Below are 14,625 nucleotides of genomic sequence, written 5' to 3'. Positions count from 1 at the left end.
GTGCTGGTGATTAAATCCTGCTACTCACAAAGGGGGCTTTCTAGGTAGGCTAGGTAAAGGCATTCACAGCCAAATGCCAATGCTTGTTTGGATGCCACTTCTATTAAATCACATTATTTTCAGGGGAATAGGACAAGTTAATCTTCCCCACTCTAAGTGTTAAGAATAATAATTCATAATGATGGCTCCAGAAAGAATAGTAATAGCATCCTAAAACAGAGAAAAGAGGTACCTTGAGATGGTGTCCCTAAGAAAGATGGATTTGGATACAGAGTACCACTAGGAACAGGAGAACCTGAAAAGAAAACAATATAAAGACTGATAAAATTATCTCCCAGTTTTTTGAATCTGATCAAAATCAGACACAGAAACTGCTTCTAAGTTTAAGAGTAAGGAGGGGCACCACTCATAATATATTCAAGAATTAGGGACCCATTTCCTAGCAATTTTCTAACAATTCCCACTTTGAAAAACACTGAGGAGGGAGTTTGTTATTAAATCACTCAACTTTTTCCTGCTGAATAAGTAACAAATGAGTTCTGTAAATATTACTGCTTACATCTTATTTTGTTTCCCAGTATACACTAAGGATTCACTATATATAATTCTAATCAGAAATCTATAGAATTATTCCCTAACAATCCAGTAGCAGAAAAGAAAACATAACAAAATTTTTTATCCATTAAAATATGTTACTGTGTGTGCTCAGTGTTTGACTCTTTGTGACCCCATGGACTGTAGCCCACCAGGCTTCTCTGTCCATGGTATTTTCCAGGCAAGAATACTGGGGCAGGCTGACATTTCCCACTCTTAGAGGATCTTCCAGACCCAGGGATCAAACTCACATCTCCTGTGTCTCCTGCCTTGGCATGCAGATTCTTTACCACTGAGCCACCTGGGAAGCCCTAAAATATGCTACAAAGCTTTTAAAATTCAAGCTCTGTTAGAAATAGTTTCATTTCAGTGTTTCATACTCACTAGAGTAGACAGGAGAGCCCAGGATGGGACCGACATTACTCGGAGTGGGGAGAGTGGTTGGAAATCTCATCTGTGCTTCACCACCGTACCTATTTTTATGACAACAGGGGCTGAGTTTATTCAGTGAAACTATCCATCTTAAAAGCTGGACTTGTTTCAAGTCCTGCTTAGCTTCAGGATAAATGCTTTAAACGTTAGTGACTTCAATGCATCATGCTGACAGTGAAATACACACATAGATACCTAATAAAATACTTATTTAGTAAATGTTGACTTGAAACTGCTACCAAGAAGAATTATAAGGAACTCTGGCAATTTCTAAAAAAGGGTCTGTGAAGCATAGAATTTATTTAATGAGTGTATGGTACTATAATTCCCACACTAGAATTATGGTTAGACTACTCAAAAAATTCTTTTAAAAAAAATTGCATTTTAAATTTATTCTTAGCTAAATATTTTCCAAACAATATCTCTTTGATACCCAAGTTTTCTTGAAGTGATGCAGAATCTCTCCATGCAAATGATACACACAGAGCAGAATTGGTATAGTCTTAGAGGAAGTAGAAAAGACAAATGAGAGTAACTGAGGTAGAAAGAAGATCAGACAAAAGAAGTTGGAGAATCCAGAGAAAGGGTTACAATGCATAAATTATGCTCAAGGTGCTTCCAGGTGTATTATCACCTTTCCAGATTTCATCTTTTTGCAAATAAATTTTACTAACTTGTCTATATGGTCACTTAAATGTTTACTTTAAAGTTAATGTGTAACGACCACATTAGCCAATGCATCCATTAAAAAAAAGTGGCCAAAAACAAGAGAAAAGGGACATACATACCTGAAGAAAGCCCGAGTAGCCCAAGCAGATACTTCTCTGTCACAGGCAGCAGTGGAACAAGCAAGAATAAGGCAAGTTGCACAAGCTTGGTCTTCCTGTAAAAAAAAAAAATTATCTTCCCTTAGAATAAACATAAACATTTTGAATGAAGTTTTGTTTACTGCTGTATCCAGTGTTTAAATCTGTGTACAGAGCAGGTACTTGATAAATATTTACTGAATGAATCAAAGCAGCAGGTATGAAAAAGGAGAAGTAAACACTATTGGTCTTAAAGTTTCTCATAGGCACCACTATTAAAGGATGTTCTCTTTTTCTTTTTATCTAGATTCTATTTTAGTTTCTGGTGTAGTCACCTCCTTTTTTTCTCAAGGTGTTTTAATCTTTTAGAAAACAACAACAGCTAACATTTATTAAGTACCTGCTATCTGCCAGGCACTATTTTAAGAGTTTAGAGCATATTAATCTCCACGTTACATATTATAATTTAATACATATTTTACACATGAGGAAATGGAAGTCAGAGAACTCAAGTAATCCACTTGGATGGTGGAGCTGGTTTGAATCTAGAGTGTGTATATTTAACTTTGGTCTGATATTCCTGACTTTAAGCATTCCCAGTATTACCTCATCACTTCTAGTTAAGGTTTTAAAATACTAAAGTCCCCATCACTGTTACCCCAAACTTTTTCCTCATGTCATTAAGCAAAAAAAAAAAAAAAAATTAAAAGTTATTTATCTGTAAATGTCTTATCCTTTATTGTACTTTTTTAGAAAACTTTCTATTAATATTTTGTATTGTGGTATAGCCGATTAACAAAGTTGTGATAAATTCAGGTAAAGAGCAAAGGTACTCAGCCATACATATACATGTATCCACTCTCCTCCAAACTCCCCTCCCATCCAGGCTGCCACATAACACTGAGCAGAGTTCCATATGCTATAATGCAGGTCCTTGTTGGTTACCATTTTATCCATATTTATCTATAAATGTCTTGTCCTTTAATAAAAATACATTTGACATATAATTCGACCATCACACTCTTACTAGTACATTTTAATAAGAATTTATCAACAGAATAGAAAATATGAGCATTTACCATAATAAACCTTATAGCGTATTAATCCTATTCCCAAACACCAGTACATATGATTAAAGCAAAGAAGGAAGACTAGTATTAATCCCAGCATTTTGATCCTAACTTATATAAAAGGTAGCTATCATTCTCATTGTTTAAAATATCAGCACATTAAAAAAAAACTGCAATTACCTGATGTAATTTAAAGAATCTTTCAATCTCTTCTCCATCTCCACCCACATTACTCACAAGTAGATGCCTCAGTTGATCCACAGGTCTAAGTTTATGAAACATGAGACTCCCCTAAGAAGTTAGATAAAAAGATGAATAATAGATTTACTAAGAATGGCCAGTAGCAACGGACCCTATGTTAAAAAAAAACAAAACAAAAAAACTTCAAGAACACAAAGTACACTGGTCAAAAAGATCATCTCATCTACATTTCAACTCCCAAGTCACCCTAGATCTATATATATCCATATGGAAAATTTAAAAAGTGAAGCTTTATAGACCTTTAGCTAATGCACAGTACTAATACATGAATAGTCAGATAAGTGGAACAAAGTAGAAAGTTCTGATACAAGCTCAAGTAAATACTAGAATTTAATATATAATAAAAGCTGCCCCTCAAACTAAAGGATCAAAATTAGATTATCCATTAATCACAAAGGCACAAGTACATCCACTTCAGAAAACACTGAAGCTGAATCCATATTCATACCTAAACCAGGATAAATTCCAAACAGAAAGGACAAAATAAAACTCTAACAGAATAGTACTAAAAGAAACTATGGGTGAATGACTTCATGAACTTAGAGTGTGGAAGCTTTTTAAAAAAAAAACAACAAAAAAAAACTGTAGCAGAAATCCCCCAAAATAACAGAATATTTCAACTACTTATAAACCTATTCATATGGGGGAAAAAAAAATCTCAATAAAGAAAATCAAATGACAAACCAGGAAAAATGTTTGAGCCTAAATCACAAAAAGTTCCCTTAAATATATAAAGAGTTTCTATAAATCAAAAAGACAAACTTAATAGAGAAGTAGGTATAGAATCGGAACAGACAATTCACAGAAAAATAAACACTAGAAAAGACCGACAACCTCACTCTTAATAGGATGGAGTACTGTACTTGTATAGGATGTAAGGAAATAGGCACTCAACAGTCACCAATGGTGACTGTATGTATACAGGGAAACCAGAAACATCTTTCAAACTGATAAATACTTTTTAACCCAGAAGATGCAATTCTATAGCTCTACTCACACATGTGAAATTATATATGCACAAGTTTGTAGCATTATTTTTAACAGCAAAAGATGATCCATTAACAGGGACCTAGTTAAATATGGTATATCCATAAAAAGGAATGCCTTTTAAATATAAAACAGAATGAGAAAGTCCTAATATCAATATGGAAAGATGTCTAAAATATTTCTTTGAAACATAAAAAGCAGCACATATGCTATTATTTGTTAATAAATATATTTGTATCGTTGGTATATCTATAACGTATCTCTAGAAAGATACAAACTCTGATGACATGGGAGTCTGTAAGGAGGGGACCCAAACCAGAAGGGAGATTTTATTGTGTATACCCCTCGGTTTACCACTGGAATTCTGTCAATGCATTAGTACTCAAAAAATAAATACTAAAAAATGTTGTATACTACTTTGCATTTTTGGTATTTATAACTATTCCTGAAGAATATTTTAAGAGTAAATATTCCTAAGTGCTTAAGTAAATGACTCTATTAAGCAACTATCGCAGAATACTTGGACAAAAATGTTAAATATGGCTTCTTTTTGTCTCTGCCTTAACAGGATATGCACGTACCTGTGCTGAGAGGAGAACAAACTTCTTGGGAGGCAACATGTGCTGCTGTACAACAACTGGTGAGTCAGTTATTGGAATATGATCCTTATTTAAGGGTGTGATAATCTTATCTACTTTCAACTCATCTATTGCAGAAAGAGCCCAGGAATGACCATCAACACGAGTAGTCATCTATGTAGAAGAAATAAATTTTTGTATACATATAATTAAAGTTACATAAAGCAAAATCTTCTAAAAAGGATACAGTCTTTGAATAAATGTAGGATTTAATAAATTAATAATAAATTAGGATGAATATTCTCAAAAGTCAGTATTTAATTTTTTAATACCCATTATTTTGATTGAGCATCTTCTATGATAGTAAATAATCTTTTCATACCAGAAGAAAAAGGCAAATTTTTCTTAAGATAAACTAGATATAGTATATACTATAACTACAATTTTTTCAGTAACCAAAGACTATATACCTTCTACCTTCTTTCCAGGGTGAACTGATCTACACTGGTAGGGTTCAGTGTTCAAATTTCCTGACACATGGTTTTGCTCTCTTCTGAAGGTATATTTGCTTTCTAAACTAAGATATTCTTTTTAAAAAAGTATCTTGGTGGTCTTCTAAAATACTTTATTATAAAAAATTTAAAGCATCAATAAAATGTTGAAAGTACACTGTATGTCCATATGCCTGATACCCAGATTCAACAATTGATAGCATTTTGCCATATTTGGTTTCTTCTTTCTATATTTTTTGAATAACTGAACTATTTGAAAGTTATGAATATCATGTCACCACTAAATATTAATATATTTGCATGCATCTCTTAAAAATAAGGATGTCCTCTTACAAAACCATAAAACTATTCTTATATATAAGAATATTAACATTTCTCTAATACAATCTAATGCCCAGTCAATACAGAATTTTTCCACGTCCTAATATCTTTTATAGCTGTATTGGGGAGACCAGAATTTGATTATTAATGTTCATGAGCTATATTTACATTTGTTTTTTAAGTCCACATTTATTTGAGAACTCAAGTATACAGATGAAGTGATACGATGTACTGACATTGAAGTCGCTCAGTCATGTCCGACTCTTTGCAACCCCATGGACTGTAGCCTACCAGGCTCCTCCGTCCATGGAATTTTCCAGGCAAGAGTACTGGAGTGGGGTGCCATTTCCTTCTCCAGATCTTCCTGACCCAGGGATCGAACCCGGGTCTCCAGCCCTGTAGGCAGACCCTTTACCGTCTGAGTCACTATGATAGTACCTATTTTAAAAACAAAAGCAAATAATAGCTAACATTTATCGAGTACTTCCTATGTGCCAGGTAGTATTTTGAGCACCCTGAACACATGAACTCATTTAATCCCACTCTCACCCCATAGAGGTAGGTACTATTAATATTAAAACTACTACAGATGAGGAAATTGAGGGCCAGAGACATATTAAATCCTTTGAGTCACTGCCCTGAGAAAATGGAGCCAGATTTCAAACCTGCACCCTCTAACACTGTGCTCCCATTAAGACAGGGTTTATATCTTCCCGAGTTCTGAATCCTTACAGTCTATCACAGAATGAGGCATACACTATGTGCTCAGTAAACCCTAAAGGATAAAGAAAAGAATCTGAGAAAGGTGCTCCTTGTCGCTATACCTACCTGCCTTTACCCCAGTTGCTTAGGCCACATCAGAAACTTGGAAGAGCCCATTCAAACCATGTTCCCCCTTCCCAGGATTGGGGTCTTCCTCCATCCACCTACACACACATTTTCCTACTTCCCCTGACAAGAAGATTCAGTTTGAGAATAACCAAAAGCAGGCAGTAACAACTAGAGCCGAAATGCCTTTAAAGAGATGGCTCCAAAGAGACTCTCAGACATTCAGACCCTAGTGGGGGTTGGTTGATCTGTCTTGATCAGCAGCCTCCAGATGCAGGTAACAGGAGCTATGTGAGGGCATCTAGGAGGACAGATGGAAGTGGAACAGGGGACACTCAGAGGAGTGAGCATCTCTGGCCTCTTCTCAGCACCTTCAGGGCTGGGATGAGTGGCCCAGATGTGGGGCTGGGCCAGGACAGGCAGGGGCCACATCTTTTTCCCAGGACCTCTCCATTGACTTCATGGAGTATGTCCTAATATTTACTTTTAAAACACAATTATGTGTTTGTATACATATATACATTTATATATGTATACATTTGTATATGCGTATACATATGTATACATTTATATACATTTGTATATGCGGGAAAAAGAGATCAACAAGATGGAGTGAAGGGTAATTCCTTAATGTGGGATTCAGTTTACCATTCTATTTTCACATATGTTTGAAATTTTCTATAATTAAAAGAAAAAAGTTAAATATTTAGGCGGAACTACAAATTAAAGAGATCACAGAATAAAATTCTAAGTCATAACTAAAATAGATGGCCTCATAATAACTAAAAATATATTCAAATGGGACAAAGATAATGTCAGAAAGATATAGTTATTTTCAGGTACCTTAGGAAAATATTCTAAACGGGTTCCAATGTTTTCTTTAAAGATTTTTTTACTGAGTACCATACTGACTTCTCATCTTAGGAAAAACAAAGAACTAACAGTATATACTTCTTTTCAGTAAGACTGCTAACCATATAAGATTATTAGAAGCAAACAGTAATAAATCGGAAGATAAAGCTTCTCATAATTTTGTTTTTCATTTAAAATTATGTAAAAAATTCTTTAAAATCTCTCAAGATAACTCACCTGAGTTTCCATCATTGGCTTTTGGAAAGGAAATGTATCATGGTTGACACACCACAAAATATCATTATCTTCATTTTCTGAGGCTGCCATCAGCAGAATACCTAAAAGTTTAATACATAAAATCTCATTATAGGATGTCAAATACACCTCCACAATAATCGTAATAATGTTAGTAACATTAGTATGGATACATAAATATACATATTAATCTTTATAAGTAAATAAGTTGCAAAATAAACAAAGAATAAATCCTCTAAGAGGACATATACTCACTGCTAGGGTAGCATCACTAAATGTTCTAGACTGTAAACATTATTTCTTTCAGATAAATACAACTTATTTGTACATTTCTAAAGTTAGTATATGTTTACAATAAGCTTATTAATTTAATTATTATATTTTTAAAAGTATTTAGTACATAAAAAATTGTTGACTTACAATCAATGGTATGTAATATTCAGTGAAATAGAGTTCATGTACCGTTTAATTCAAATACTCCATGAATAAAAATGATGAAGTTACTAGTGGAATGGCAGAGATAAATGTACTATGAAAGAATTACCTAAGCAATATTAGCTGACATTATAGTTTGGTTTTGAAATATGCTTTCCTAAGCTCAGTTTCAATTCCTCCCATTGATTTGCTCCCTTCATTCTGATTTTAGTGATATTAAACTTGAGTCCATTGGCTGACTATAGGTGATGGGATCCTAATTAATTATTAAGTTATATAACTAGCTTGTAAGAAATTGAGAATAGTTTATATCAAGTAGCATGAAAATGTTTTCTTAAAATTAGTGTATAAAGTTTGAAAAACTGAACTTTGATTGTATCATGCACATAACTGAAACCACCATATTTTCCCTCAATAGATTTCTAGCTTTAAAACTTAATTCTATTTATGATGGCATCAAAAATAATACTTAGAAATATAGTGAAGAAATGCAAAATTTGTTGTTTCTTACATATTACTATAAAAAATTAAAGGGGTTATAACAGAAAGATATCCCACATTTATGGATTTGAAGGCAATATTTATAGGATGGGAATACCCCCCAAATTCATCTATATTTTCAACAATCAAAATCCCATCTGTTTTTTTTTAGTTGCAGAATTGACAGACTGATTCTAAAATTTATATGACAATTAAAGAGTTCTAGAATAGTCAAGAGAATCTTGAAAAAAAAAAGTTGAAATGGGAATTTTAAAACTTATGACAAAGCAATAGTAATCACAGTGGGATATTGGCATAAGGATGGCAAAAGGACTTCTTATTAGGAACTCTTTACCCATTAGCAGCTGAGTGACTGCTAATGATGAAACATTAGGAGTGATGAAAACATTCTGAAATTAGGTAACAGTGATGGTTATACAACTCTGTGAATAATCTAAACACTACCAGAATGTACACTTTAAAAGGCTAAATTTTATGGTATTTAAAAACTGTATCTCAATTATGCTGTAAAGCTGCATGTTACAATGTATTTGAAAAAATTCCATTTGTAAAGGCAAGTTTCATTTGGGTGTTGAAAAATAAAACATTAGAAGACATAGTAGAATAAGTACAGAAAAGGCTTTAAAATTATTATAAAATCAAAATAAGCTAACAGATGCTTTCTCACATTGGAGAAAAGCACACACAGATTTTTATAGTTTTGATGTTTAACTAGAATCTCATTTTTTAAAGTTAATTATGAATCCAAGAGTTCATCATCAAACTTTCATACTCCTGGATGCAAAATTCTCCATGTCCATGAAGACATGGACAAATGGTATCAGAAAAGTCATTCAAGTTTTCCTAACCATCCTGAAAAAACAAAGTTCAAAGTCTGTCACAATGGATGTAACACTGATTTTGACCAGTGAGTTCATATACAAGTACTTTTTAAGTTCAAAACAACTTAAAAATACTTAGATATTAAAAACTACAGTATTTATATATATATATTTATATATATGAATGTCATATGTCAATGAAAAAACTGACATTTAAAAAATTTGAAATAAAAGCTAAAAAAAAAACAGATAAAAAAACTGGATAAAAAAATCCAAAATTTTCTGAATTTTATTGGAAGTTTCCTTGTTATTTTCAAATGCCTCACAAAGCAATCTAATTTTAAAACTTTAAACATCTAATATCCCATCTGACAGTATTTCCGAATTTACCTTTACTATAAAGAGCTTTATGTACTTTTGAAGGCTTTTCCACAGTTGAAGATGCAGAGAATCCAGGAGGCAGGCGGACGTGGACCAGTGTCAGTGTATTAGGCCGTGCCAATGGCTGTCTGAACGGACAAGTGCTGAAATACAGCCTTACACCTGATCATGGAATAAAATTATCTGTCATTAACAGCAAATAAAAGATACAAGGTATATATAGTATTGAAGCAACTCCACAGAAAAACAGAGAATTCTGTTAAAGTCACATCTCATTTTCCTGACTGATCTTAAATCACCACATACTGTACTAGCTGGAGTGGTTTCTAAGACAACACCACTTGGAACTGGGAGATAAATCAACACATTTCACCAGAAAGAGTCTACCACTTTAAGACCAGACTCTGTCACTAAATAATAGCCACTTTACCTTTCAGGCCTGGTTTTACATCCATAAAATCAGAAGACAGAGCCTGAGGAATCTTTTGATTTTTCAAAAGCCTTCATTTTATGAATTATAAATATAGCTTGACAAAACAGATACAGAAATAGAAACACATTTCCAGTCATACATTTCCAAACCTGAAGATCATAAAGTTATCACAGTAATAGCACACAAATAAAACAACAACATACCTGCATGTGTGACAGCCAGTAACTGACAGTCCAGTGATTCGGAGTTTTCAATCACTGCTATTTGAACAATTGGTTTAAAAACAGAACGATCTATGGTCCTAGAAGAAAGAAAAGCTGAACTTTATGTTTTAAATGTATCTACTAAATTATTACCAGGAACACATTCCACCAGGATTCTTACATGTTTAAATATGCTAAAATAGTTTAAGACTAGTTTTTAGAAAGCAATGCAACAGCAGCAAGAACTAACAAAACTCCTCGATTCTGTGTTTTTCATACTAACAATGTTAAGAATAATCCTTTTTTCAAAGACCATAAGAGAAGGCTACGTCCATTGGGTAAGTGGTTCAACAAGTTGTTCTAGAACATTAAAATATCATTGCAAAGATTAAGAAGGGGAACAAGTGAACCTTTATAATGGAGAGCTCTGGTGAATACCATCTTAATCAAATGTTAATCAGTCAATAGGAAAATTGGAAAAAAAAAAAAGAAAACTGGTATTATGTGCCTCAATGTAAGGCTCTATGAAGCTCACATCATGTAATACTAGTTAAAATAGTATTACCCTGAATCTATAAATAAGGGGAAAATAAGACAGATTCAGAAACTGGGATATGCTACTAATAACTTTCCTGTCCCGCCCTCCTAAATGTTAACATTCGAAAAGGGCAATAAGTCGTCTGTTTTATATTAAAGAGACAAACTAATGACAAATGTAGCTCATGAGTTATGACTGAATGTGGAGAAAAATGTAAAGAAAAACAGCTATGAAAGATGTGGGAGACAATAATTTTAATATGGACTATACAATTAGAACATTATAAAATTATTCATTTTTTAGATGTGGTAATGATAATACAGTATATAAGAGCTTAGGATACGGACAGTGAAGGACATAAGGATAAAAGTCATATGGTCATGTGTATGGGTGTGTTTGTGTGTGTGTGCATATGCTCAGTCCTATCTGACTCTTTGCAACCCCATGGACCGTAGTCCACCAGGTTCCTCTGCCCATGGGACGCTCCAGGCAAGAATACTGGAGTAGGTTGCCATTTCCTCCTCCAGGGAATCTTCCCTACCCAAAGATCAAACTTGCATCTCCTACGTCTCCTGCATTGGCAGGTGGGTTCTTTACTACTAGTGCTATCTGGGAAGCCCCCATATAGGTCAAAACAGTGAGCAAATGAAGCAAAATGTTAACAGCTGGTAAATTTAGATAAAGGGTATATCAGTGTTCATCATGCTATTTTTTTCATTTTTCTGTGGATGTGAAAAACTCTCCCAAAAAAAACTGGGGGAAAAAAAGAAAACTCTTCCTTTTAAATTGTCTGCCTAAAGAATTTCTTGGTCATTGAGGAGCAAAGAAACCATGCTATCACTAGGATATCTGACCGCAGCAGTGGCCCAGACACACAGACAACAGAAGCTGAAAAGTCGGGTGTTATGTGAAGAAAATTTCTGCAGCTAAGTCAATTGTGACATATGCAAACAGCAGTGCACAGTGTCTGAAGACTTGGCTTTTAGGCGGAGTCTCAGCACTTATTTAGGAGTTTAGACCTCAGGCGAATTGTAACAGCTCTTAGTTTCAATTTCCCCAAGAAGACAGTGAGAATAATACAATTCTGAAATTCTGTGTTCCCAAATGGTACTTGTGTCACTTATCAGACCAACGAAATTACTATGTAGATGTGTTAAAAGGGCAGAGTATTTACAAACAGGGACACGCTTTGAGATTTCTGGTTTCCTAGTCATAATATCTGTAATGCCTGCACAGACCATTCAGAGCATAATTTAAAACTCCAAGGAAAAACACAGGTCAAGGTGTCCTTTTCACTGAAAAACCAGTCAGTCCGCCTTACGTTTCAAACCATCCAACTTAAGAACAAAAGGAAGCATCTTTAAGAATTGTTTCAAACATAAAATAGAATGTCATTTCCTCCAACATTCCTTACCTTCTAGAGATATTTTGAAGAGGGAGTAGTTTTAGTATACTGCATATAACTAATATAATTATGCCCGTAAATAAAATGTCTGACAATAAGTTATATATTACCTAGCAATATTACCAGCAGCAGAGACAATAGAATTCTGTGACACTGAGGCAACTCTGTTCATTCCTTGTCCATCATGGCCCAAATCATACACCTGTGAATAAAAAATTATACCCACTTAAACATGATTATAAACTGTATACATTTTACAAATGATCTTTTTAATAAACTTTTCCTTTTTACAAGTCCTTTAATTCTGATACTTCATATAGGTAGGAAAACATTCAGAGATTTACAATTTCATAAAATTAGTGCCATAAGAAGTGGTTTGGGATTTTGTTTTAAAGCACAGACTTCATAAGAAAAGCCAAGAGTGACTAGGTCTTCTTTCTTAAAAACAGGGATATTCTTCCGCTTTTATATGGTGGCAAAATATTAGTCTTACCTGTATTACTCCTTTCTCAGATCGTGTATATAAAATATTTCTTGAATTATCAACTGCAATTTGAACAATAGGATCTAAAAAAAAAAAAAATCCAAGCAATTAACAAATCAAACACAGTAGCTGCTTATAGCAAATTAAAACTGCTATTTTGTAGTTAAATCTTAGGAAAGTTGCACCAGAACAAAGCTAGGAGCATTTAGGTCAGACATCATGTGAAAAAAAAAAAAAAAGGCAAATATCAAATACTGTGACTGGGCTAATAGCATCATAAATAAGTTTTTCTGTCTTCTAAATTAATTGTTTAAGCCAAACCAAAACCAGGTTTCAAATTATTCCTTCTTTTAATGAACATTTAGTTTACCATATGCTAAAAACATGTAAAATAGTTCTACCTGGTCTAGTCCTTCAAGAAACTTCTAATATATCATTGTTTAAAATAAATAATTTAAAAATTCAGTCATATTAACATTTTTAGGTGCTTCTATCTTACCTTACTGAAGCATTTTAAAATTACTTTACCTGACTATATCTCTCATTAAAAACTCAGATATATTCATTTTATGCTGGGAATTTCTTTTAGAGGGGGCAAAACATGTATTAAATCTCTGAAAGTCTAACTCTCTCATATACAGACATGGTTGGTTTAAGTACACAGAGCTATAGTAGACACACGTTCTAAGGTGCTACATTTATAGGAATTTGGGAATAAAACTCACGCTGTCTCTATGTTTTATCATCCCTTCTCCCTTTAAAAGACCATATAAATATACAACAAATTCCATTTAATACGGACTGTTTCAATTAAGAATAAGAATTTAAGAAAATGTTAGGTCAATAATTTGTTAAAATCTTTTGTTTACCAAATTTATTTTCTACTTACCATCTTCTGAGAATGTGAACTGTAGTAATGAAGGAACAAGGAAAGAAAGCGGGCTCTTTGAGTGGTTTATTTTCCTACATCTCTGGCTAAACCAACCTGCTTCTGCCTTAAAAGAAAAAAATGAAAGAAGACTTGTAAATGTAGGTAGGTACCCCCTCACAGCAACTACTATATACCCGTTTACAAGCATTCTCAAATTTTAGTGAAATGCCAATAACTGTAAATAAAGACATACTACTCAAAGTAAGTACTGAGCTTAGTCCTGTAATTAAAATTTTTAAAATGTGTTTAACTAAAATCACTGCTGTCAATTAAACCAGCTATGTCTATTCCAGCAACCTCAACACTGCTATGTTAATAAATTCACTTTATCTTAAAAATTTCTATTTGAAAGCAAGCAAGGAAATAATAGCCATAGTTTATAAGTGTCAAAAGTACATAGGATAGAGGTATTTTTAACTCTTCCCACTACTGCTAAATGGAAATTTAAAAAATAGTAGCCACCACCATCATAATCTACAGTCAGCCCCTCAATCATTGAGTTTTGCCATACTTAAATTTGTAACAGAACCTTTTTATAAAGTGAACAAAATCAAGAGAAATTGGGTAAGGAAGAGATACAATGTAACATAAAACACTAACCTCAGTTCTAATCCTATCTCTGCCATGAATTCCTTGTATGACTATGAGAACATTTGTCTTGTCAGTTTCTTACCCCTTAACTTATGAAAAAGGCAACAATATAGTTAAAGGGGTTGGGGGGGAGCAACTGGAGCAAAGACATTTCAGAGTAGAGAGAACACGATGACCAAAAACACATGAAAAGATGCTCAACCCAGCTACTAATAAAAAAACAAAACAATTTTCTTCTGATAGGTCAAAGTTAGTAAGTTTGAAAACGCCAGCGTTACAGCGAGGAGAGAGGGGAAAGGGATACGATCACAGAGTCTACAACTTGTAATAGGGAACAAGGAAAACATAAGAGTTGAAATACATATACATGACAACACAACTATTAGAATTCTAAGTCTCCACACTA

General features: G+C 33.5%; 1 protein-coding gene across 3 annotated transcripts in view; it reads right to left on the bottom strand.

Moving 5' to 3' along the window:
* The window catches only part of NUP155 (nucleoporin 155), a 53,422-nt gene that overhangs the window by 27,628 nt on the left and 11,169 nt on the right, over positions 1–14,625 (bottom strand). For all 3 annotated transcript variants that reach the window (XM_061393695.1, XM_061393694.1, XM_061393693.1), the window contains exons 7-17: positions 13,587–13,692; positions 12,707–12,780; positions 12,324–12,415; positions 10,271–10,368; positions 9,644–9,796; positions 7,479–7,579; positions 4,732–4,902; positions 3,083–3,193; positions 1,815–1,909; positions 979–1,067; positions 233–295 (exon numbers count right to left, since the gene is read on the bottom strand). In XM_061393695.1, coding sequence (XP_061249679.1) covers positions 233–295; positions 979–1,067; positions 1,815–1,909; positions 3,083–3,193; positions 4,732–4,902; positions 7,479–7,579; positions 9,644–9,796; positions 10,271–10,368; positions 12,324–12,415; positions 12,707–12,780; positions 13,587–13,692 — 1,153 coding nt within the window. The remainder of the gene's footprint in view (positions 1–232; positions 296–978; positions 1,068–1,814; positions 1,910–3,082; positions 3,194–4,731; positions 4,903–7,478; positions 7,580–9,643; positions 9,797–10,270; positions 10,369–12,323; positions 12,416–12,706; positions 12,781–13,586; positions 13,693–14,625) is intronic.

Source organism: Bos javanicus, chromosome 20, assembly GCF_032452875.1.
Source record: "Bos javanicus breed banteng chromosome 20, ARS-OSU_banteng_1.0, whole genome shotgun sequence".
NCBI classification, from domain to species: Eukaryota; Metazoa; Chordata; class Mammalia; order Artiodactyla; family Bovidae; genus Bos; species Bos javanicus.
Note: the sequence above shows the minus strand (reverse complement) of the source record. Positions and strands in the feature narration are given on the sequence as shown.